The sequence below is a fragment of the Calidris pugnax genome, unplaced genomic scaffold, assembly GCF_001431845.1.
Source record: "Calidris pugnax isolate Ruff unplaced genomic scaffold, ASM143184v1 scaffold28, whole genome shotgun sequence".
In the NCBI taxonomy this organism is placed as follows: domain Eukaryota; kingdom Metazoa; phylum Chordata; class Aves; order Charadriiformes; family Scolopacidae; genus Calidris; species Calidris pugnax.
The window spans coordinates 6,637,601-6,662,941 of record NW_015090842.1 but is presented as its reverse complement, the minus strand read 5'-3'; the positions used below and the strand labels follow the sequence as shown (position 1 = coordinate 6,662,941).

Below are 25,341 nucleotides of genomic sequence, written 5' to 3'. Positions count from 1 at the left end.
GTTGCTATTTGTGTGCAGATGTTTATAGACTTTAACACATAACAATAGCAGATAAGCAGACCAATATGAAAATTTAAATTGCACAGCATAGAATTCATTCCCACATTCTTAGCCTTGGAGCGAAGGTTCTGTGAATTCTAAATAACACATTTCGACTACCATTTTCCATTTTCTGTTATGGACAAACTGTGATTATCCAGCATAACGTACCACAGAAGAACCCACCAATTTTCATACTTGGGCTCTTCCATTTGAATCAATTCTTTATGAATGTTTAGCGTTTACACCTGAAGCTGTAATACATCCTTCAAACCTGGGAAATTTGTATTTTAAATTAAAATAAATGCTAAAACATTCAGCAATATTTGGATTGAAGACTAATTTTGATCTCTCTTAACAGATTAGAACTGCTTACAGTTGTAGATGGCACATGTAAATATCTAACAGCATCTCCTTGGCACTTTCTTCTAGTTGTTTGTATTTATCTTACCTTTAATGCACCATGTTTTTCATTTGGTCCAACAACCAAAATTTCTGCCATATCCTCAGCATGCTCAGACCGTGCATGGACAAACAAGGCTCTGACAGCTTCTGATATATTCTTTAGCGCAACTAAAGACCCGTCTCGTTCCACCTTAAAGTCTGGGTTAGAAACTTCGAAGTTCAATTTGTTATTCCCCTTGCAGTCATCAAATTCCACTGGAGGAGAAAAAAAAGAAAGAAAGAACACAATTAGAAGTATCCGCTTTGGAACACAAACTTCAAACATCTTTATGCTATTGGCTTGTCTACACATCTCAGGGATAAATGTCTTAGATAAAAAACTAAGGGGAAAAACTTTCAAGCAAATTTTATATTTGTCTGACTATAGTTCATAGGCAAATCTTGTGAATATGCACTTTCAGTGGGATGAAGAGATATTGACTGTGCTAACTGGGGAGGCAGGAGATAAACAACACACTTTGTAAATTACCCCTTTGGGATCACTCAAATCAAGTGCACAAAATGCATGGCAAATTCTACAAATTGGGCAGTAGCAGTAGAGACATTGTAACCCTTCTCATGGAAACCCGGGATGTCTAAAGGCTCTTCTGCTCACAAAGTGGTTTCAGATCTCCAGTAAATCTTTATGCTTGGAATTGGTTGTTTACAGAATATTGAATTTCACAGTAAACTGCAAAAGTGTTGCATAACAGAAAAAACAAACTACAACATTTCTTACAAACTACCAGGATTGTGATATAGTACATGAGCTGTATTATCAACATAACTGAGGAATATGAGAACTTTTAATAAACAGTAGCTGTCAATAATCCTGTCTCACTTTACATGGAAGTTTTAAAATATTTAGAAAGGCTGGCATAAAGACAGGAAAAAGGGTTGAGACCTTGCATCAAGTTCCTGAGTCCAGTAGATTCACTTTGCACAAAATACTGGAAAAAATATTAGTGATGTAATTACCAGCTACATGATTAAGAGGTCTTCACCACAAATCTGTAACTGTTAAGTAAGCTTTTCAGGTTTTGACATCTTTGAACAACATATTTGCGTGTGAAGGGTTTTTTTGCAGGCAATCTGTTCTATATTCCCTACCTGCTCCTTCAGTTACTGCTGCTGTAGACTTTTCACTTATCTGCATGCTCTCGCTATTTTGATTTTACATTTCATTGCTATTGGATCTTTTAAAACTGCATTACACTTCCAGAAATTAATACAGACTACAAAAGATCAAAGACAACAGTTTTACTGAAAATAAAGCACTCTGCATAATTGTTTAAATTTACTGTATAAACTTCTTGTTTTCATTGTTCTTAAAGAAAAAAAAAAATTATCCCAGATACTCTCACAGCCTGGTCAATACCTATGCTTTTTCTGACTACGTAGTATCTACAACTGGTCTTAAAAAACAGAATCTCATACTGGATGGCCTAAGAACACTCCTGGGAAGTTACTCAAATGTCCTCTTCAGCCAATTTTGTATTTCCAGACATACCAACTTCAAGACAGGGCTGTCAGAGGACCTCATGGAGATCCTTCCCTCTCTGGGCATTCACTGGGATTAAATCCCAGAGTAGAACCAAAACAGGCCAGAAGAACTGTTGCTGGTTACAGAATTTGAATGCAACTTCATTTTGTGATGAATATTGATAAGAAAGGTAAAACTAAAAATAAACTAAGAGCAAAAAAAACCCCCAGTGTCCAAAATTCAGAATAAGGCAGAGAATATGAGATGTGTGACAATATTTGCCAAATCAACAGTGGTGGGTTGACCTTGGGCTGCACCCAGACGCCCACCCAGCCCCTCTCACTCCCCGGCCTCAACAGGATGGGCGGAGAAAATCAGATGAAAAAGCTCATGGGTCAAGATAAAGGCAGGGAGAACACTTAGCAATTACCATCTCAGGCAAAGCAGATTTGAACCAGGGGAAAATTAATTTATTGCCAATTAGAAATGATTTGGATGGTAAGAAAAAGACAAAATTAAAGCCACGCCTTCCCTCCTCCCCAGGCTCAGCTTCACACCTTCATTCCCAGCTCCTCTGCCTCTCCCCAGGCGGCATGGAGGGACGGGGAGCAGGGGGTTACACTCAGTACCTAATGGCTCCTCTCCGGCTCCTTCTTCCTCATGCTCTTCCCCTGCTCCAGCCTGAGGCCCCTCCACAGGCTGCAGCTTCCTTCAGGACATCCCAGCACGGGGTCCTTCAGGGCTGCAGGGAATGCCTGCTCCAGTGCCTGGAGACCTTCCTCTTCTTTCTTTTTTTCTTCTTCCTTCTACTTCTTCTTCTTTCTTCTACTTCCTCCCCTGGGGCTCACACTGCTCTCTCACACTTTTTTCCCCTCACACCCAGGCAGCCTTTTGCCCCTTTTTTGACCACCCTTCCCTAGAGAGGCCCCCAGCCTCGCTGAGGGGGCTCAGCTCTGCCCTGTGGCGGGAAAGCTCCGGAACCGCCCAGAACCTGCTAGAACCGGCTGGAACCACCTGGAACCTGCTAGAACTGGCTGGAACCACCCGGAACAGGCGCTGTCCAGCACGGGGCAGCCCCATCTCTCCTCACAGGGGCCCTGCAGCCCCCGCCAGCACCTGCACACCCCGCACCTCAACAGAGGCGTTAGGAGCCTGAGGTGGGATTTTAAAAGAAGAAAGTTGCCATCCTCTTACTGAGGAGAGTCCAAACTGTGTAGTCATTGCAGTCTCTTCTGTAAAAATTATCCCAGCACCTGAAAGATCTGCTTCTGCACAGGTTTTAGGCTTTGCTGACTTATTTTTAACTAAAAGCTGCTCCCACTTCCTCAGCTTTACTTGAGGGCAGGAGAACCATCCTCGGATTCACAGTGGGATAAGAAACCCGAATTGCATCAGCCCATTTGCCATTTCATTGAATTTTGCTGAAAGCAAGAGGGATTATAAATAGAAGAGGAAACAAAAAGCTCTTTCCTCCCCTCAGATACTCCAGTCCCTCCGGATAAACCTGTCTCGGCCCGTCACCTCGCAGCCCCCTGCTTGCAGGAGAAGCTGGAGGGACGACGACAGAGAATTTGGGAGCAGCAGCAGTTTAAAACAATTTTACCATGCTGAAACCGTGCTGGTGCCCACACTGCCCCGAGCCCCGGCTGCTCTCCAGGGCCAGGAACCGCTCGCAGAACATGTCCTGCACTCACAGTAGGGTTTTGATGGAAGGTTCTCTGTCAGGAAGGCCTCCCCGGCGTAAAGCCACCCCCTGCAATTTATGTTGGTGATATGACAGGCATCTTAACAGATTCGCTGCAATCTCCTAAAGCTATCAACCCACAAAAAAAGACGAAATCTCCCTGTCACCACAAATGTGGGAAGTTGATATTCTCCATAGTAATCGCTTTATAGATTGCAGCCTTGATGAATTATGAGTAGATTCTCTTTTATTCTTTTCCTCCATTAAAAAAAAAACAACAACAACAAAAAAACCCTCCAAATTAACAGTGTCTTAGGAAGGCACCTTGTTTTATTGAATAAATGTGTGCTTCTCATAGTAAAAAACTGCTGGCGATCTATTGTCTATTAATAGCTTACAACTGGAAAAATTTGGCATCACTCCCTGAGAGATTAATTATGTCAGGAGTAAAAAGTAAAAAAAAAAAAGCCTAACAAAATTATGATAAAGTAATCACTTAAAAACAAATGACATAGTGCAGAGCTACAGCATCACCCAGCCAAACGCTACAGGTCACATTCAAAATGAAGCCACACCGTGTTGTGCTTCAGAAAGAGGGGTGACACTGGCTGGGAGTACGCTTCTCCCACCTTGCTGCTCTGCTTCCACAAACCTTGAGATTCCTGCATTGCTGCCATCTGCATGCATCGCCGAAATTCAAAGACCACATGCAGATTCAACACATGGAATCAGGAGAAGTACTTAGATCTATATTCCCTTGAAGTTATGAATTTGACACTTTTAGACCCTTTATATTTTGCCCACCCATTGACCTTGCTTTATGAAACCCTGCAACTTTTTCCAACAAGGGCAGCAGCAGAGTTGTTTGAAAGTTGGAAACTGTTTTCTTACCATATCTCATCCAAAAGCACTGATGCTTTCAATTCCCAATTCTACCACAGAAACAAGAGTATTTGACGAGGTTAATAGCAAGGAGAGAGAAAGAAAATGAAAAGGCTCTGAGAAGTACTGATATGTAGGAGAGAAATTAGAAGTGGGTGGAAGTAGATGAAGTGATCATAAGGATAGAGAACATTGAAGATTATTCAGACCCAGGGGCCAGAGATGAAGCTGGAGCCAATTGTTACGAGAGTTGAAGAGAACAATAGCATTAGATAAAATCCCTAGTCTGAAGTTAGGGGCAAATGTGAACTTTATCAGAATGATGGCACCTCCTGGACTGGGATGACCAGGGAACGTCACACGAGATTGCATTGCATTCCCAGTCATTCTCATGATGCCCCTCACTGGCAATGTTTGCTTCCTTAAACTAATGTGGCTTCTGGGGAAAAGCCAATGCAGGTATCCAAAATTTACGGTACTTGAACTGCCTGTATCGGGCTCCACTAGCTGCTACATAGCCTAAGGACCTGGCCCTGGCCACACTTTCCTGCCCTGCCAGGCACTCAGGAAAAATCTGAGGAGTTTCAGCTTCAGCAGTTTACTCAGATTTCCCACCTGTGGCACTACATCTGTCACTTAAACAAACCTACACATTGCTGATGCTCTAAAAATAAACCATAGCCTATTAAATATAGGGCAAATAGGATTTTTGGTTCTTATTCTCTGGTGAAGGAAACTTGCTTTGTACACAAAGTCTGTGCACAAGTCTCTATGCAAAAGCTATAAAGAGTGATTCATTAATTACTTCTCATGTCCTCCCAGTACTAACCAGTATAACAAGAACCTAGACAGCGTTTTGTGTCTATCAGTTGTGGGAAGGTTCAGACAGATTAAAGCAAATTTTCCAGGTAACAATTAAAAGAGAGCACTGATGACATGTTGAATGCCTGCAGCTGCAGGGTTTTAATACAAGGTTAAAAAAATACCAGCTTAATCCAAAATTACCCAAGACCAATCTCAGTAACTGATCCTGCTTCAAACCAAGAGGACAGGCTGAGTTACACCTTTAAGTCTTTTCAACAAATAAAAGGCCTAGGTTAAATTAATTTCCCTGTCAAGTCTACATTAGGCCTGTATATATGAGTTTCATACAAGAAAACAAAAAACTACAAAAATGCAGTGAACTAACCACAGTGTCTTACTACACAACTTAATCTCCTAGCTGAGTCTTGGACACTGAACTCTCTCCCAAGACTGAAGGAAGTTTGGGCACAGGACTGAGAACTTCTGAATATAAGATAATCAAGCACATGCAAGGAAAGCAGAAAAGATCTCACTTTCCACTGCAAAGCTATCTAAATGATCAAAAGTGCCACATTTCAAGAAGGTAAGGATATCTCTTTTCAGAAATAAAACATCCCATTACAAAGAGTTCTTCCAATAAGATCTTTTCTGATTAGTATTTAAACAATCCCCAAATACCAAAGAAATAGTAGTTATCAAAATCTGTGTCAGCTGGATGGACAATGCATGTTCTAAAGAGTCTGCCAAAGTTCATGGAGACACCAAACCACATGGCAGTCAGCCTAAAATGAAGAGGTGGTCTCCCAATATATAACACTTCACGGCTTAGCAGCCACGATGATGTATGATCCTTATGATGCATGATGATGTTTATGATGTTCATACATTTGTTGCAGAGATGAGGTGTGAGGAAAGCCACGAGATGGATAACTGACATTATTCCTACTACCCAGCTGTGTCACAACTGATTGGACACAAACAGCAGCCTGATGAGAGTGGCCCCATGCACTAAAACCTCCCATGTCCTCATTCACACTCACTTTGTGTTAGAGCTAAAGCAGTTTAACTAGATTATAAACTCTTCGGAGCAAAGACCGCTTGTTTGCTCTGTGTCTGTACAGGACTTGCAACCAAATGATTCCTGTTTGGTGCTCAAGGTGCTCCAGAAATGCAAAAAAATTAATAATAGTAACTGTTCATCTATAGCCTTAAACTAAAATTTTGGGAATACTACACCAGACATGACTAGTGATTGTGTCACATTGTAGGAGCTCAATAGGCAATTAAACCAATGATCTAATATTTACTTAATTGAAGGCAAAGTTCTCCATTTATTGATACATATATGACTCTCTTGATGTTCCTAGTCATGCTCCAGCTGCCAAATGAACATCTTTATTGTGCTTAATATGCCATATGGTATGAGACAGGCTCCAAAACTCCATGCAAGCAAAATGAAAATACTGCCAAGCATCTCCCAATGAAAAACAACATACATGTCACTCATCACCCTCTGCTCATTTCTCAGCCTCCTATATAGAACTTTTACTCCTTTCTGTAAGAAAGCTTATTCGCATGTGAATTGTATAGAATATTTTTGCCCATCAAGCAATATTCATTATTAGTAATACCTGCATGCTTCCCAAGGCTTTAATCGCTGACTTTGAGCTTATTATCATCAAAGAACCCGTTGGAAAAAGGATTCTTATGCAAGATCCCAAGTCCATTACTGTAGCGATGGGAAACTGAAGTTGCGATTGGAAATATTACCGTTCACAGATCTCAGCAAGAAATCCCAAGTTCCTGGGATTCCTCATTTCAGTGCATCCCATTCTCACTGTTATGATATGCCACATATGTGAAGTTTCTACACAACTGTGATATTTATGATAATGAACCACAGCTGTTTCAAAGAATACCATTTTAAAACATTGAAAGGTTAGCAGTTGGATTTCTTGTTAACTATAATAAAAAGAAAACAAGCTAAAATACATTTCCTATATTCAAAAGCATATATTAGGCTGATATATTCCTCTTCCAAAGTAATTTTTCTGAGTTTAATTCTCAGAAGCTTAATTTCTTTTGAACAGAAATACAGAATTCATAATTTTCTCTCTGACAAAATCTCCACAGAGGTATTCTGAATAATTAAATATACATATTTATCTACGAGCACACAAAAACTTACTCTGTGTGTCTCTATGTACAGATATTTTCATGTTAGCTAATGATAGCTAGCAACAAAATGGCTCCTCGGTGAGGAAATTTCACATTGCAAATACACACCAAACATACACACACAGAGACTTAATTACTCAATCAATGCTGGTAAGGATCCTCTTTGCAAACACAATCTAGCCTTGTTCAAATCAGTGGGAATTACAGCATCAAGCAAATATTATCCTGTGTATTATTTCTTATTCTTTTTATCAAGTAACTTTAGATGATATTGAAACCACAAGTCAGAAGCTGTACCTGTGAGAGGTGTAGAGATGGAAGGAAAGTACTTTACAGCTGCACAAAGGCAACTTAACTTTCCAGCCTAGCAGGGAGCACTCAGCTCTGCTAAAGAGTCCTCCCTGCTCAACGATATTAGCAACATGCAGAAGTTAGACAGAAATTGGCAAAGCTGAGCTTCATTAACTACGAAGAGAGAGAAGTGATGGTTGAAGCAAATGGAAATGCTTCTGAGTGCTTTTGCTTCATATAAAAAAAAAAAAAAAATCATAAATTACCATGACCTAGCAAAGCTCTTGTTTGCAATAAACACTGATGCTGGCTGAAAACAGGAGGCCAGTAACTAATGTGACAGCGTTTGTCACACTGTTGAATGCCTGACTCTGGCACAGGGTGTCACACAGCAGCCCAACACACACTAATAGAAATGCAAAGTGTTATGAGTCTTCAAGAGATGAATTATCCTGTGGATGTGGAGAGGATGAAATCTACCTGGAACCAACACATCTGGACAACCTAAATCTATCCAAGAACAGAAGAGGAAACTGTTACAACAGTTAATGACAAAGGCGGATGAAAAACAAAAGACATCCTGCTTTTCAAACCAACAATATTGTCAATTAGGAGAAACAGCTTCTCTCCCTTCCTTTGAGATGCCTCCAAAATCACCTCCAGATCATGGGCTCTGGCAGGGAGCCCACAGCATGTTTATTTCTGCAAAGTATCGCATCAGGTATCCTGAGCTAGAGCCGAACAACCCCGCACTAAAACCAGAAGCATCCCAACTTTTACCAGCCCAGCTCTGAAACAAAATGTGTTAGTCCTGCAGCACTGGGGTTGCTGCTTGGGATTACAGCGAGTATTAGCACAGAATACCATGTGAGCAAAATGGCTCCCATTGGCACCAAACTCAAGGATTCCTGATTTTTTTCTGCACAGTTATGTCACTGCATCCTCTTGCCTTTTTCCACCATGCTTTCTTTTTTCCTTTCTCCTAGAAAGAAAGATCCCTCAATGGCCTCTTGTGTTCTTCAGCAAATTTATTCTACTAACAGTGCTCCATCAGCAGTCTCTGGCTGTTTGAAATTATGGGAAAATGCAAACAGTACAATGAAAATGGAAGGTATCCTCTCCTCTCCCCTGGAGGCTTCACCAGCTCACATTACATGATACCTTCACACATCCTTTTGCTGCCTGTTGTCTCATTTAGGGCAAAAAATCTAATGAAGTAGAAGGAGTTGTAATGAGCTGTTCTCAGCTGGAAGTTATCTTGACTTATTCATTACAATGTAGACACGTTATTGACTGATCTCCTGGGTCAGTGGCTGCATTATAAGGCATGATAATACCGTATCTTCTGCTCTAAGCCCTAGAGAAAAATTATTACAACTAAAGTATGATGTCAGTGAGTATGTCTGAAGAAGAAAACAAAAATCAAAACTTTAGATGTTATATCACAGTCACTAATCTGAGCACATGTAGTTCAGTTTAAATGGAGCCTTTGTCTCTTTGTAAATGCAGAGGACACAAACTGATGCTACATTTGTGGAGCTACAGTCTCAGAGGAACCGTCACATCTGTGGAGGAATATGACATTTCACTGTTAACACTGCACTGAATCTGAGCAGTTCAAATGACCTAAACCCCAGAAGCAATATGTAGAAAAGACTCTTTAACTTTGTTAGTTTCAATGAAAGCGTTTCCCATTGCAATGCAAATGATCAATATTATTCCGTTTTAGCAGATTTACATAACATTTTGCTAAGAGCCCCAGGAGAATGTAAGATGAAATCAACTTTCGATTCTTAAAAAGTCTTCACTGGCTGAGTCTGAGACAAGCAGACAGAATCAAAGACATTCAAATGCATTCAATATGTTGTGGCTCTGCAAATTGCTCCAAGAATTTTGTCGATATGAAATTAATTGCATCCTATAGTGGAGGAAGATGGGACAGAAGTCTGAGTTTGTACAAGAGTTTCCGGTGGGATATAATGGATAATTTCCTTTGAATGCTGGCTGAGGCAGTATACTACTGACCATGAATTTTCTTGGCTTCTGCACAAGCACACATCTGATCTTTCAGCAGTCACCTTAAGTGCTACCCAAACCAAATTTCTTGATATATGTAATTTATTGAAACCTAATCAGTTGAGGTTGTATTCAGCAGAAGAAACAGTGTCCCAAGAGATTTAACTATGTAAATAAATTGCTGTCAGCAGATGTCAAAAAGTAACAACAAGCAATCACTCACAGGAAATAACTACAGTGCAACCGGCACAGAATGTACCTTATTTACACCAGTATGTTTTTAAAATGTCTCCAAAGCCACAAATTTATTTAGTAAGGGTTTTCAGTTAACTAGACAATTAGCTGCAGGTCATAAGGATTTTTTTCCCTCAAGTTCACAATTAAAACTGTTTGTCTTCAAGGTCGGTTTGTTATAATTACAGTGATCTGTCATTTCTTAATGTGATCTGTCATAACTTCTTGTTTCCTTTTTATTTCTTTTATTTTTTTTCTTTTTTGGTGGCACAAGCTTCTAACAACGCTCAACTAAGACCAGTTTTCTACAAGTCTTGACTTCATTGAACTTATGATATGCTATTAGTTGAACAGAAGATTTGCTAAATTATGCACACATTTACATTTATGTGAAGTTTGGGCCATTAGTAAGAAAGCTTATTAAATGACAGAAATTAAATATAGGCTCTCACTGGAGGAATGGGTGCTTTGTCCACTCTTCCAGTGGGAAGTACAAATAACTCAAAGGCAAAATGATTTAAGAGTGGAAGAAAGAATTACTATTCTAAAAAAATATTTTTTGTCCTATACCAAATCCATGGCAGCCACTCGCACCCTTATACACTTGCTTTTTTCAGAGATGGGAGAAAAACTATTGCTTGATGTATCTCTCTTGCTCTAGCAGTACATTGAGACAAGAAGTCAAAGTGCAGAAGCTTTTCATTAAATGAGCTATCAATACAAAGTGCTTTTTACACATTACCCACAGATACAGCGCAGAGACAATATTGCCTCCATCTTCTCAATCTTGGGTCTTGGTTTCACCTTCTGTGTGAAATTACAGCTAATCTGTAATTTAACAGTGAGTTGCATAGACTGCTTCCTAACCTCAACACTCTGATAAGAAGCAAAACTATTGGTCGGTAGATGCTAAGAAATGATAAAAAAATCCATCTACATACAGCTGCCCTTCTTAAAGAATAATAATAATTCTAAAAGTCTTTCTTGATGTACAATAATGTTTTCTTAAAAGGCATTCCCAGGCATAAAGCTTTCAGCTTATGCCATGTGCAACTGATTTCCAAATAGCACTCAGTGGTAGGACTTTGTTTCAGAAATAGAGAATGACGCATCATTTACAATACATAAAAGGAAATGAGAGTGAGTAATAAATCCACTGTGTAATATTTTCCTTTCAAAATGGATACTGTAGGTTGCTGGCCTATTTTCCCAGCTGCTGAATGAGTAATGCCATGCCTGAAAATCTGCTCAAACCATTCATTCCGTGGATTGTTCAACTTTCCCAGTGAAAAACTGAAATAAAGTTCCCCCTGTTTCCAAGGGAAATCTTTTGCCTTCTCATCTTCTCCATCAACGCACCTGACAGAGAAATAACAATTTCTCTTAGCACTTTTTACCAAGTTCTCTCAAGTGAGTGCCCTTAATTTTTTAAGAGTCACCAGTAGAAAGTTGATTTTTCCACACATAGCCGATAAATCACAAATGACAAACTTACACGTTCAGGCCTCAGTCTAAAACTTGGGTTATTAAAATATAGCCCTTGGACACAGTTTATTAATAGCTTTTCAGAATGCCTTCAAGAATCTCAATTACATTTAAATTTGCAAAATTAGTTGATAGTTAAGCTGTTCTTTTACTCACGTATCAAGCCAAGTCCAACACACAGATCATTCTATAAACCATGGAAAATCAACCACTTGATTGCAGCCTGCTAAAATACAAAACTTCTAAGATGAGGAAAGCCACCTCTCAAAACTCTGCTGGATTTTAAACTCACTCAACTTGTCATGTCTTTCAGACAATATCAGCACTCGACTAACAGTTACAGAACCAAACAACCTTGGTTTGAATTTTGACTCTCACACTAAGATCAGACAAGTAGCACTGCTGAGAACAATGTAATTAAAATTGCACCATGTAATCTTGCTCTGCACAGTCATTCCCAGAACAGTTTCTATTCACATCAAACACAGGCTTTTATATGTTAGAGAAAGACGGGCTTTGGCATCTTCCACAAAAGAACTGACCTGAGGGAAAGTATATTGTCAGTCAGGATCATTTATAAGCAACGTGACATTTGTTTACATAGATAAACCAAGGAAAGAACATCAAACTACTGAAGTTTCTGCCTCTTTTTAAAAAATAAGAAGTAACGAAAAGGAAAAAAGCAAAAAACAACCCCAACCCCATAATAACTGTTGGGATCTAGAAGTTACCTGGTATTTGATGAGCCACGTGACACTGTTATTCACATTTACTACTCTAACGGGTGGCATTGCTGCACATGCTCACATTTAAAGAGGTAGCATTGCATATAAAGCAAATGACAATGAAAAGTTAGGTCAATTACTTAACACAATCTACATTTCAAATATACACTATGGTTGGTACTGCCATTTGGTGGATCAATGTAGCGTTTGATTCCAAGCCTTTTTGTCAGCTTCAGGAATATGGATCAGGCCAATAACTGACAATTTCTGCAGAAAGCTGGGACCAATTAATAGGATTTTTCCTTATATTAAACTCCATAGTCAACAAAGAGGTGCAACGTAAAGCCATCTGACCCAGCATCCCAGATACAAACACTCACAACGAGGACTGTTTGTGGACAAAAGCATTATAAAAAAATAAAAATGGAACAGCTCTAGTGTGGAGGATTAAGGACATCAGAATACCCCTAGTGAATAATATTTCTTTAAGATATAAGTGTGTATATATCATAAAGAAACTACATATATTTTTAAAAAGTTTTATATTATTTCTTATTAGTGTAATTTATTTTCATATGGTGATCACACTGCAGACAATAAGCACAGTATTGACTTGGTAACTGATATATAACTAAAATGTTATTACCAAGTACTCTCTTAGATTTAATATAGTTACATGAATTCCATGCACCATCATAGTTGCCAACACAACAAAATTTGCCAGTCGTGCAGTGGCAGATCTACATCCACCCATTTATTTTTTTAAAATCTGACATACACTTTCATTTTCCCAAGTCAAATAGACAAAAAAAGCATGATTTCTCATCTTCCCTTAGACTCGGTGTGGGTACCATTAATTGCAAATGCTCCGATGGCTGCACTGAGGATTGGGGATATAGATTTCCTACAGATCACCTGACTTTGCTGTATTAGAATGCAGAAACCTTAGCCTATCTGAATAACTGTCTCTCTTATTTCACATTAGAATAACCATAATGATTACAATGCTTATGAAGTTTAAAGAGATAAGATAATAATCAGTCAATCTTTGCTTCTGGTTATAAACCCATTAAAAAAAAAACAATAACAAAAAAAACACTAAATCTATGCATTTTTCCAGCTCATGTCCGCTTTCAAAGCCCATCTCTCGTGATAAATAAAGCACCATCCTTCTGTACACTGATAAACCTCATTTGTGTTGCACTGTGCTAATTGCTACAATCATGACAAACTGAGGCTTCATTTGATAACTGTGATTTGCCAAAAGTTTGCAAGTGACACAATGCTATATATTTATACACACGGCTGCTTAGCAACTTTGTAGTACTTCTATCGAGGAACTGAGGTGTAAATAAAGAATAGCGCTATATCGGAGAGTGCATATGAGACATTTATAGATTTAGGAACAGAAAGGTTATCGGAATTCATCACCTAGCAACAAATATAATATCATCAGTTTTCCTGTCTAGCAAGCATCTTGCAAGAAATACATTATAAACTCCGCTGACTAGTGAGTTAACTTGATAGTTTGAAGTTTAAATGAACTCTACAGCTAATTAAACTTAGCTCAGTGCTTCTGTAGGCTGTATGCTTGCATTTTAGCACATGCTTTATTCTGGAATAAACAGTTGCCATTCACTCATCAACAGATGGGTCACATTCAAAAAACTGACAGATTCCGAGGAAATGAGGATACAGAAATGCCTTTCAATTTCTGACGGATCCCAAGAAAAGGAGAGTGGTTACATAACGCCCGTGAGCACCAGGCAGGGACGCGGCGCCGAGGACACGCCGAGCGCCCTGCAGACTCCCAGAGTGCCATCAAACTGTCGTGTCAACACCGTTTCCACAATGCAACTTTGGTGATGATTCCAGTACAAAAGGTTGGTTTTACAACTCCGCACTTGTCTTAAACATTTCAAAGTGATGGATGTAATTATTCACTAGAATCACTTAACAATAGGCTAGAACTTGCATCAATGAATATTAACTAAATATAAAATTAGTTTTAAAGTACCAAAGGCTTTGTGTATTCAGCCTGCTAGACAACTTTCATTCCCTCCCTCCCCTCTCTCTCCCCTCACTGTTTTGCATAAATACTCTATTATTATAAACTCCTGCTGTCTTGAAACCGATGAGACATATTATTGTTTAGGCAATGCCTGCTATTGTATTTCAGTGTAGAGTGATACAGGTTCAGTGTTACCATCATACTTTAAAGTGGTTCATCTCATACGGTTTTAGGAATGTAAATTCTTAATCATCACCTCCAAGACCTTTGTTTTGAAAACCTCTTTATTAAAATTTCCTTTCAAAGCTGAAAGCTAAACAAAACCAGATTTCATTACAACCCTGAGAGATGTCCATTAACGTTTTGTAGTTCTGCCAGAGACAAGTCTAGAATTAATACACCATGGAAGCTTTCACAGAAGACTAAATTACAGACAGACAGATTCTGAACTGGCACAAACAACACAGCACTACTATATATTTTCTACATGTAGAACAGTCAAATGTTCAACAAGTCAATGCCAACAAATGAGAACATTTCCTTGCAGAAGGAATCAGAGCCCAGCAGCCCTCACTTAGTGAAATTTGGTTAACTGGCCAATCACAACAAGTTCCTTGCAGAAGGAATCAGAGCCCAGCAGCTCACTTAGTGAAATTTGGTTAACTAGCCAATCACAACAATCAATCAAGGAATAAAATATAGATTCTTTACATTCACTACGTCTTTGCAGGCCAACCCTTTATATTGTTTGGAAACTCTGTCTCTAGGCTTCTCCGCATGGCTTACATCCTGAGAGCGTGTGCCTGAACAAGCACCAAGGATGAACATGCTCAATTCTTCAAGGAAGTGTTTCTTCTACAGTAATTTACATGCCAGCCTTCCATCAGCTCTTCTGCTGACACTATCTTTCCACAGAAGGTCCCTATAGAGCAACTGACAATAAACTATACTGCTCAACTTAGTTACCTTTCCAGAGTTGTTTCCCAATTCTACATTCCTCTTCCAGCTTTCCCAAACACCAGAGGAATAAACATCATTTTACTATTGCATTCACTCACTGTTCCAGAAGGAGACTCTGCATTTCTCATTCTTTTTCTTTTAGAGTATTTAGAATATCTTCCTTTATAGGTGTGGAAAACAGAACAACTTTTATCCCAACTTAACATATTGTGAGTTCCAGGTTCTGTAACTGCAAATCGCTTATTTGAGGTCACACAACCAGTCAGTTCCAGAGCCAGTGCAAGATCTCAGACTGGCTCTCTCCACTGCAGGGACCTGCCACGGGTCTGTAGGGCACTATTCATACATAACGGCTCTGAACCAGCACACACCCCAGAACAGCAGGCATTTCGACACACGTGTCAATGCTTCCTTGGGAAAAATAATCCAGAACTGCAAGGAGAGTTGATCAGCACTTACCAAATAGGCTCAGAGAGTTAACTGCCACCTGAAAGCACCGTTTTGCAATAGGCAGTGTTGCTAAGACTGTCACTCGCAGAAACAGCAAAGCTTTTCATAGGCAGAGGCATGTTAAATTTATTGCATTGTCTCCTTGTACAGAAGCTATCAGTTTTTTATTTGCACTGAAATGGATTTTGGCTACTAGTATTGAAAAATCATTTGTTCAAAATGCATACTATGACCTACAGAAATCAGGTACAGCCACAAAATACCTTGGATAGTTCATCTCAAGGGCAAGCACATATATAAAGTGTTGAAAATGTTAGAACAGGGACGCTCAAATTGGTATTAAGGATGAAATAAGGTTATTTAAATTTCAGTAGTATCAACATGACCATCCAAATGTTGAATATGGACAGTAACTAGACACTAATATTTGGAAACTCGACCTAGTGTGTTTAATTGTTATTACGAATGGAATAAAAGACACCAAAGAAGCTTCAAATACCATATTCCCATTCCCAGTTAGGCATTTTTTATACAACATGGACCAGTCTCTTGAGAGGCAAGCACCAGTTTTGCTCCAGTTGGTACAAATGCTACACCATGAAATAACATCAGTAGGAAAAATATCAAAACTAGTTATCAGATTCCACAATGTTATGGTTAAGAGACAAATGGAAAAGGAATTACATACTGTTTGAGTGAACTCTGTAATTCCTAGGCCATAGGATACATGGAGATTTCATTAATGGTGAGAGTGATTTTACGTGACAGAAAAAGTGAAGGTCCAACAAAATCTCTTAGTATTAAGAAGATTTTTATTTTTAATTTAAGCAAATGGGAGGAAAAACAAAAGCCACCCCCCCCCCAAACCTCAGATTTTCAAATTCAGAAGAATTTCTGGGCCAAAGAGCTTCTCAGAGGTCCATAAAGCGCATTATAAAGAGTTACCCCAATAAACCAATGTGTAATACCAAAGAGATACATCAAAACCAGAACTTTAGTATTTTTAAGTAAACAGTGAGATTAAATAGATTTACAAAAAATACAAAAATGTCAGTGCCCCATTAAAAAAACACCACCTTTCAACCAGTAAAAACATTTAGTGTTCTTTATCTTGTTTGAAGTACTGTGTGAGGCAAACCAGATAGAAAAATTTTCTATTACTTTTTTACACAGACCCAATATCCATTCTATGTGGAAACAAATACTGGTGCTGTGTAAATTAACTTCTTGCTTATTAAAATAGTATCACATTCCAAAAGGCACACTAGGGAATAAGGGATTTCTCTTTCCAGACTTTACCTCCTCCATAAATCTTAAAACTCTGCCCATAATTAATTGAAAATTGATGCAGTATATAACTCATCATTATATATATATATCAGCTAACATTTCTCATTAAGGCTACAGATTTTGCAATTGCAGCTGCTGTGTGGCAAATAAGATCTTTTTATATGCAGCCCTCAAAAAACAACCTATGTTGAAGATTCTTATTGTTTTATTTGTGGTCTGTTGTTGATTGTTTTTTTCCTTGGCAGATATGTACATTTCTGCTATTTCTTTAAGACAGCATTTACCTGAGAAGCAGAAGTTCAAATGCAGCATTTTAAGAGAGCCCAAAAAAAAGACACTTCTTAGCAAACATCAGAGCAGAGCAAATAATTCAGAATAATCATTTATTTATTGGATTTGCCATTTATTTTTCTATTCACCACAGAGTGCTAAATTCTTATATGTAAATTATTCATGAATTTCTGCCAATGCTTCTTCCATTTAAATTACTACGAAAATGTAGTTGCAATTATTCAGATTTCAACATTGGCTCTGTCAGTTTTTTGGAGCACTGGTTCTGTTCCATGATTGGTTGCAACTTGCCAATTTGGAATATGTTTCAAGCATTACACTTGAGCACACAGTTCAAAATTTACTTTGTCAGGTCTATACTTGCAATTTGTGCTCTGAATATAATGTTTTCTGACATTTCCATACTGACAAAAGCTCTAGTGTAGACACAGCTATATCCTGCTTCAACGGACGTTTCAGCGGCATTATTTCAGTTATTTTCAGTGCCAAAGCCATTACCAAAATACATAAGACAGACAGAAGAGTTCTTCGACATTAACTGCCTCACTGTTTTCTACTATTTATAAAGGTGCTGCCTGTGCCTGAGTCAGTAGAGCTCTCACTAACAATCCCAGCTGGCGGCTGCTCAGACTGTCGTTAAACCCCATACCCAGCACTTACCTGGGGGAACACAGCAGATCACATCCCAGGAGTCCAAAAGAGAGGTAAGAGGATGGCAAGTAAACAGTCCTAAACAGTAGGTTCAGACCTTGGCTCATCAGTTGATTCCTTCCACCCAGGAGGGAGTGCTCTGCCATACGGAGCTCTTAATCACTTTAGATGGAGCATCCTGGCATTCCAGCAGGCCATTCCCAGCCAGAAGTCCCTATTCTTCTCCAGCACCTGGAGCTCATCCATGTGCACAGCAGGAAGCTCTCACTACTGCCCCTTCAAATCTTCTTTGCCCAAAAAGAGGTGTTGGGACTTAAGGACACAGAGACAGTTCACTACCAAATCAGAGTTTTCCTAATGTAAGGTGTGCCTTAAAGCTTCTTGTTCTTCAGTTCCCTTATTGTGTTTAGTTTCTGAGTTTTCTCCCTAGCGTTTCACTTTACTCGCTTCAAACTCAAGCGAGAGGGTGAATGTAAAATGTTTTTCACCTCAGTATTAGCATTACCAAAGATCATCACATTTTCATCTCAAAAATCTCTGAAGCTACCTGCGAATCTACATTTGCACCTTCATTATTGAAACATTGTTTTATACCCAGTGTGTCTCATACACATGCTGACAGTCAAATGACCTGCCTACCATGCGGTTAAACACCCATCAGAAAGAGGGACAGGCAGAAAAAACACAGGACTACAGAAAATCTTGCAAGTTGCAAAATGGAAATTCACCATTCTTTCAAACTTTCAACAGTTTACTTTTTCCCCATCACTTTCTCAGGAGATATGTCTTGGAAGAGAAAGATTATAATTGAATCTCCCAGTGTTAGTAGTAATGCATTTTACATTAGAGAGCCTCATCTTGCTTCACAAGGTTGAACAATGTTTGCAAGCCAGTAAAGCCACACCGCTTACTGTAATACATTCCTCTTTCCTCAAAACAGTAAGCTCCAGCAGTGATGGAGAAGGCACTCAATTGAAAAGATCCAAATAAGAAAGTATCGTCATGTGAAATAAGGACAGATTATGTGCTATATTCAGACTGCTTATTTCAGGAGTGAAGTTTACATAAGAAATGCACCATTACAATGGTACAGACAAAAAGCAGTCAAAGAAATAGTAATATAATCTAAAATTAAATCTAATGTAATCTAAAAAGTCAACCTAAAATTACATTAGTAATTGTAACTGGGATTTATAAACAAAGCATTTTATAAGAGGATGTATTTTGTGTAAGTTTTTCTTTGAAGTCCCTGGGCAGCACATCAAAGAAAGGAATATAGTATGCTTATTCTTTAGGGATGATTCTTAAAAAATCATCCTGCCAGAGAACAGGGACCCATAAAAACTGTATTGGGGACACATTTTGTCACTCCTCTCAACAGAACAAATGCGCGTAGGCAGGTTCTGTCTATTGCCTTCACTGAAGATTTGATCAAATCGCAGCTGTCTGATAATTACCTTTTGATACAAAGAACAGCATACATGCTACTGAGCTGGGGAATTACTCATCTCTCTTCAAAAACATACACAGGAACAAAGTATGTCACTCAGAGAATTACCCAGTGAGCCATCTTACTGGGACCATTTGGAACAGGTGAAGATTCTCAGATCACCGCGTCCCGATTTTTAGTGGAAAGTGGGCTTGAGCCAGAACATACGAAGGCAAAACAGAGGCAGAAATGTGCATTTCATGCAACTTCTTTCAGCAGCACCAAGCTTTTATTTTTTATTTTCAAACAAGTATTTCAGCACCACTCAGAGGATGAACCTGAATGCTTTTGCAGCCCAGGTACTAGAAAGATAAGCAGAAGTAAATCAGTTAAGTTAAAAAAAAAAAAATAGGAAGGTATCTAGATGGTACGCTGCAAAATTTTGTGCAAGCCACTGATGCTGCAGAAAATTGATTTTCCCACAGGTTCTGAAGCTTTGCACTGCCTTTTGAAGTACAGAAGCTAGATATATTTTGCTACATATATTTCTCTGAACTAGAGCCCACAACGGTTTTATATTTTGCTGAACATTTTCCAGCTGATTAATGTTATGTTTACCGAACTATAAATATAGGATGATGCCTCCTTGAAGAAGTAATTTAACTTTCCTCCTCTGTTTTTGTAAATTGTTTTTGCTGTGTGCTTTTAGATTAAGTGTAAACATAAACCTAAAAATAGATCCCTACATTAAATTTTATATATAGATTTTCTTTTTAATAATGAGCACTATCAAAATAGCTGTAACCATCCTATGTACAAATATGAGTCTCATATTAGCCATACAACATGTACTGAAGTTTAATAGAACATAAACTAGTTATTTAAATGACACAATGATTTTCTGTTTTATTGAATCAGATGACATTGTAACAGGTTTTTTTAAGTAGAGTCCAAAGTTTAGATTCTCCATATCCTTTCTAGGAAACCTCTTCTTTGCTGTCATATACACAGCCTGGCTTTTTTTTTTTTTTTTTTTTGCAGGGGAAGATTCAGGACACGGTTCTTTTTCTGGCTTTATCTCTTAACCTGAATATTTCTGCTTTTACTTCCTCACATGAAGAGGGTACTAGTTCTGGCCTGCTGTTAAGTTCTTTCATACCCACTGATGAACTGATTAATAGACTTGAGCTCAGATCCCTAATGCCAAAGGGGTTTTTGCATTGATCTCAGAAAGTTTTGATTAGGCTGTAATTAGAAAATATTCTGTTAACTTGATATGTAACTGTACCAACATACCAATCTTCACAACAACGTTTTTTCCTTCTCAACTTTCTTCATTTCCACAATTTTGTATTGGTAGCACCCAGAGGTGTGGAAAAAAATGGAGAGCTTTTCAGTGCCAGGTGCAAGACACATGCATACAGCAGATGACATTTCCCTCTTGGTCACAATGTCATATAGATTCTTCAGCATTTTGTAAAGAACTGGAAATGCCATTCTTCAAATTCAGACTACATCACTCCACAGTGAGGAAATGTCTTTGCTAATGATTTTACGAATTCAAACCAGGGCTTCTTTCCAAAACTCATTACATAACAACTAATTTCTCATATCTCATTTTGTCATTTTTTACATAGCTCCGTACTTTTCCCCTGTGCTAAGCATTCCATATTTTGTGTAGTGTACAGATTATAAACAATGCTAAAATTAATTTGTATCTCATGCATTCAGCTTCGCCCTGACTTAATCATTCTGTTGTGTGTTTACTTAGATAAATGCCTGACAATGTTATTGACACTTCAAAGAAAATAAGCCATTTTCTTTACGCACGTACATCAGCACTGCTCACATTCACCAAAAAAAAAAAAAAAAAGCAGAAGGATAAGATCAAAAATAATCCTGGCTTAATCCAAATTCCATTTCCCAAAATTTGCAAGCATTGTAGTGCAAATATTTCGCTAAATTATACTATCCTGTCCTCCAAACAGCAAGGAGCCATGAACAACACACTGATTAGTCAGGCCCTGTTCTGAATGGCATTAAAATGATTTGTTTTTCTCACATCTCTCAACTATCTCTTATTTGAGAGCACTGTTCATTTTAGTCCTAGAGCAGACTCCATTCCAAATACACTGATGACTCCTGACACTTATTGGGGAAAACAAATTATTTCCATCAGAAATAAAGATCTAGGTAATAGAAAATAATACTTTTTTCTCTAAATGAATTTATATTCCTGCATCAACGTGTTTAGTTCTTTTATTTGGACTCAACAGGATAAAGAAAATATTCATGTTTCTGTAAAACTAATAAGGCAATGCTTCCTTACCTGCCTTACCTAAAGCTCCGTAATGTAATTGAAAAAAACTAAAATAAAATCCAGGGATTTTATTTTCTTTCAATACAAACATTTTGCAGAAGCGTGATATGTTTACTTTGAAAATGTAGTCTAAAAGTGCATTTTGTTTCCCTCTTTTTTGATTGCACAGCTTCATTTCAATCTCCTTTTCACTCAAATTCATTTCAACAAGCTCTTTGGGGTTCTAGATACAGCTTTCATAAACTTATCCAAAACTGCTGCTATTCATAATTTGGTAAATACAGAAACAAAGTGTTTTGATATTAGAACTATTAGATTTGGGCTATGATTACAGTAAAGTTTCTGCTTCAACATTTTCCCACTATTATTTCACACCTTTGAGAATTTTTCAAGATCAAAAAGAAAATATTTTGTCGTTGTTTATTTGTTTTTACAAAATGCACGAATCTCTATTGGACAAAGATTTTTTTCAAGACCAGATTCCATTTGTATTATGGCTTCTTAGAGCACTGCAAGGGCTATAACAGGGTGAAACATGAAGAATAAGCACTGGTGTGTACAGAAAAAATGACAAAAATGAATGTTACACAACAAAGCAGTTTCTTAGCCTTTAAATCTGACATCCATAATAGCACCGACAACATTATAAAAGCCAACTTTGTAACACAACTTAGGTTTACATCTTTGGTAAAGAAAACAGATGGTTATTTTGCTAACACCGATGTCTAGACAAACATTCTTCTGGCCATTAAAAAATTTATTCACTAAACTGGACAACTACTAGATTCCCTATAAAATTGAGGGGAACTGCAGCTGTGTCCATTTAAGTTCTTGACGTGATACTAAAAACATTAGCAATAAAAATAGGGAAACTCAAAATCAGATTTTATCACATTTGGTTTTGCAGTTTCACCCATTTGTTTTAATGGGACCTGATCTACTGTTTCTAAATTATGTATGACACTTTCTGCAATGTTACAGGGAGTACTGTTGGAATTGGTACCCAGGTTCACAAGAACATCTGCAAAGATGTTATATCCCGGTTTAACATCTAACCTTTCATGCAGAGACTATAGAGGACCTATCTCATTGCAGGGTTTCAATACCATTCACTAGTTCTGGGGACCCAGATTATGACATCAGAGGTGAAATTCTTTCAGATTAACCCAATGAGTTGCTGAAACTGGGATTATGTCCTCATTACTGCAGCTCGCTCATTCAAAACAAGTGGCTGCTATCAAAGCAGTTGCAATCCCACCTCCAGTAGGCATATTTTTCCCCAAAACAGGTACTTATGATTACACATAAATGCTTCCTTCACGTCAAGAAATTCCATTTCATTTGGGGTATGCTTATAAATGCTTGGTGATTTAGAGATGAAAAACTGATAAACACAGTTGTCAGCAGCCATCCCAACTCAATCCAGAGTTTTCAAAAATGTCTAAAGAGACACGGTAACTTTCCGTCTGCTCCTTATACTCTGTGAATAATGGTTTAAAGACACAGGAGACCAGAAGAGAACTTTGGGACTCACTTTAGACAAAACAGAGAAGAAAGAAAATCAAGGATTATGCAAACAGAAACTAAGTCAAAGGAATAAGACCAGAAGCTCATAATGAATCTTAGTATCAGGCTTGAGCATTCACAAACCCTCCTCAGTACCAAGAGCCAGCTATGGGCCCTAAACAGTTTTTGGCATGGTCTCTCAAGGTTTAAATCCCTTAAGTCTCAATGCATATTCAGGCTTCACGCTCCTGCTTCTCCACTTTCAACTTTAACTGCAAACAGTTCACCTGGTGGGAGTGTTACCTTCTCCCTCCGGCTCCAAGAGCTCCAGCAAGGGACAGAAATCTGAAAATACATGCATCACACTGCACCACATCCACAAAGAGAGGACCTGGCCAGAGATGAAAACAGGAGGGAACCTCTGGTTGTCACAATATCTCCTATCATCCCATTATTCTATGAATTCAGCCACTTTGAAAATGTATTGGACAGGAAAAAAAAAAATAAAAAAATTAAGAACCTTGTTTTTCAAACTGTGGCAGTGGTTTCAAAGTTCTCCCCACACATCAAGGGGCTGCCTCTGCCTCTGGCTTTAATTTGCATGTATTTGGGTGAATCACTACCGTGCTGTAGGAACAGAGAGGAGAACTTCCATTTCCCTGCTACCTTCAATTTACATAATTGCAGAAAAGGGGGCTTTGGGGCCTTTTTTTTTTTTTTTTAATAGACTACAAAATAGCAGGATATAGCAGGATAGTTTTGAAGTAATAGTAGCTATTAGGAGAAAGAATAGGAAATAAAATAAACTTCTATCCCTTGAGAAATAACCTCAGGGTCAAATCCTCCTGCTATTTGTAAGGCAAATCCTTCTCTTAACATCAAGGACATGAAGGTTAAGGATTCTCAGCTCCTCTCTTCCTCTTGCCTACAGAATGTTACAACTAGGAAAATAAATCCCTCCATACAACTTTTATAATCTTGGAGGAAGAATAATTCTATTTTTTAGGAATTCATGATGGGAAGGAATGCAAGGCTGTGCATTAAAGTAGAGCAAGAAAACAAAGTCAAATATTTGAACAGTTAATTTCATTCTGCCCCAAGCAATTATTCCATAAAATATATTGCTACAGAAGAGCATAAAATGTCAACATTCTCCTGCAAAAATAGTACAAAATGTCTATAAATAAGCATGTAACTACTAACAAGTCCCTTTATTAGCAGTATTTTTTTTTTTTTACTGAAGATATTTAAGTTTAAAATGTACTGACTAGAAGATGCTGCCAAATGAAGGGAAGGGGTAGTGAGGAAGATCATAAATGTACTCTTTTGTGCATTTTTCAGTAGGGTAAAGCTGATTATTAGTTTAAAAACAGTCGCCTTCATGACTAACTCACCTTTGAAAGAGAACTATAAACATACAAAGGCCTGTTTCTGTGCCGTTTGATTAGCTGGACTCTTCTCATTGGCTTTGCTATCAGGCTGCACATTGGATTCACTAACAAAAGCATATCCCTTTAGTACAGTAATCAGCACACACATGCAGGAAGAAACCAAAATGTTAATCAACTGTAGCATTACACAATTTAACTCATTTCATTTGCCAGTTCCTTGTATATTCACTTCTGCACACAACTACTCAGTTGTACCTGTACATGCAGGTCAAAGACTTTTCACCATCCTGTGCTTTCATCTGCTATGTACACCAAACCAAATGAATTTTTGCTTTTAAAAAAAAGCTTTTTAACCAGTCGTACACTAATATATCAATGGATATCTTGTACTTGGGGCAAGTCCCCTCAAAGATTGGCAAGAGTCAATATTTTCCTGTAATAGAAAAAGTGAGAAAGTCTTTAACTGTGCATCTTGGAGGTATTGTAATATGACGCTAAAAGCGTGGGTTTCTCTCTGAAAATTTAAGTGTCAGCTTTGACCAAGTTAGTCACTATCACACGCAACAAGACAGTGCCAAGGACAAAGTTTTGAGGTACTCCTCAGACTTGAACCATCTTTCATTTTAGGTTCCAGAACAACCATTCCAAACAAACTGTCTTTTAATAAGTCCTTAGATTCTGGAACAGAAAGTGTAAGCCCATGCCATTCGGGTCTATAAAAATCCCTGGAGTAGAACCAAATTAAAAGAAAACAATGCAAGTAGTTTAAAAGGAAAA

At 38.2% G+C, this 25,341-nt stretch overlaps 1 protein-coding gene across 1 annotated transcript in view; it reads right to left on the bottom strand.

Annotated features, from left to right (window-relative positions):
* Window positions 1-25,341, bottom strand: part of CDH13 (cadherin 13) — a 465,789-nt gene that overhangs the window by 306,522 nt on the left and 133,926 nt on the right. Inside the window, exon 3 of the mRNA XM_014942408.1 lies at window positions 491-699. Within this exon, the coding sequence (XP_014797894.1) occupies window positions 491-699 (209 nt within the window). The remainder of the gene's footprint in view (window positions 1-490; window positions 700-25,341) is intronic.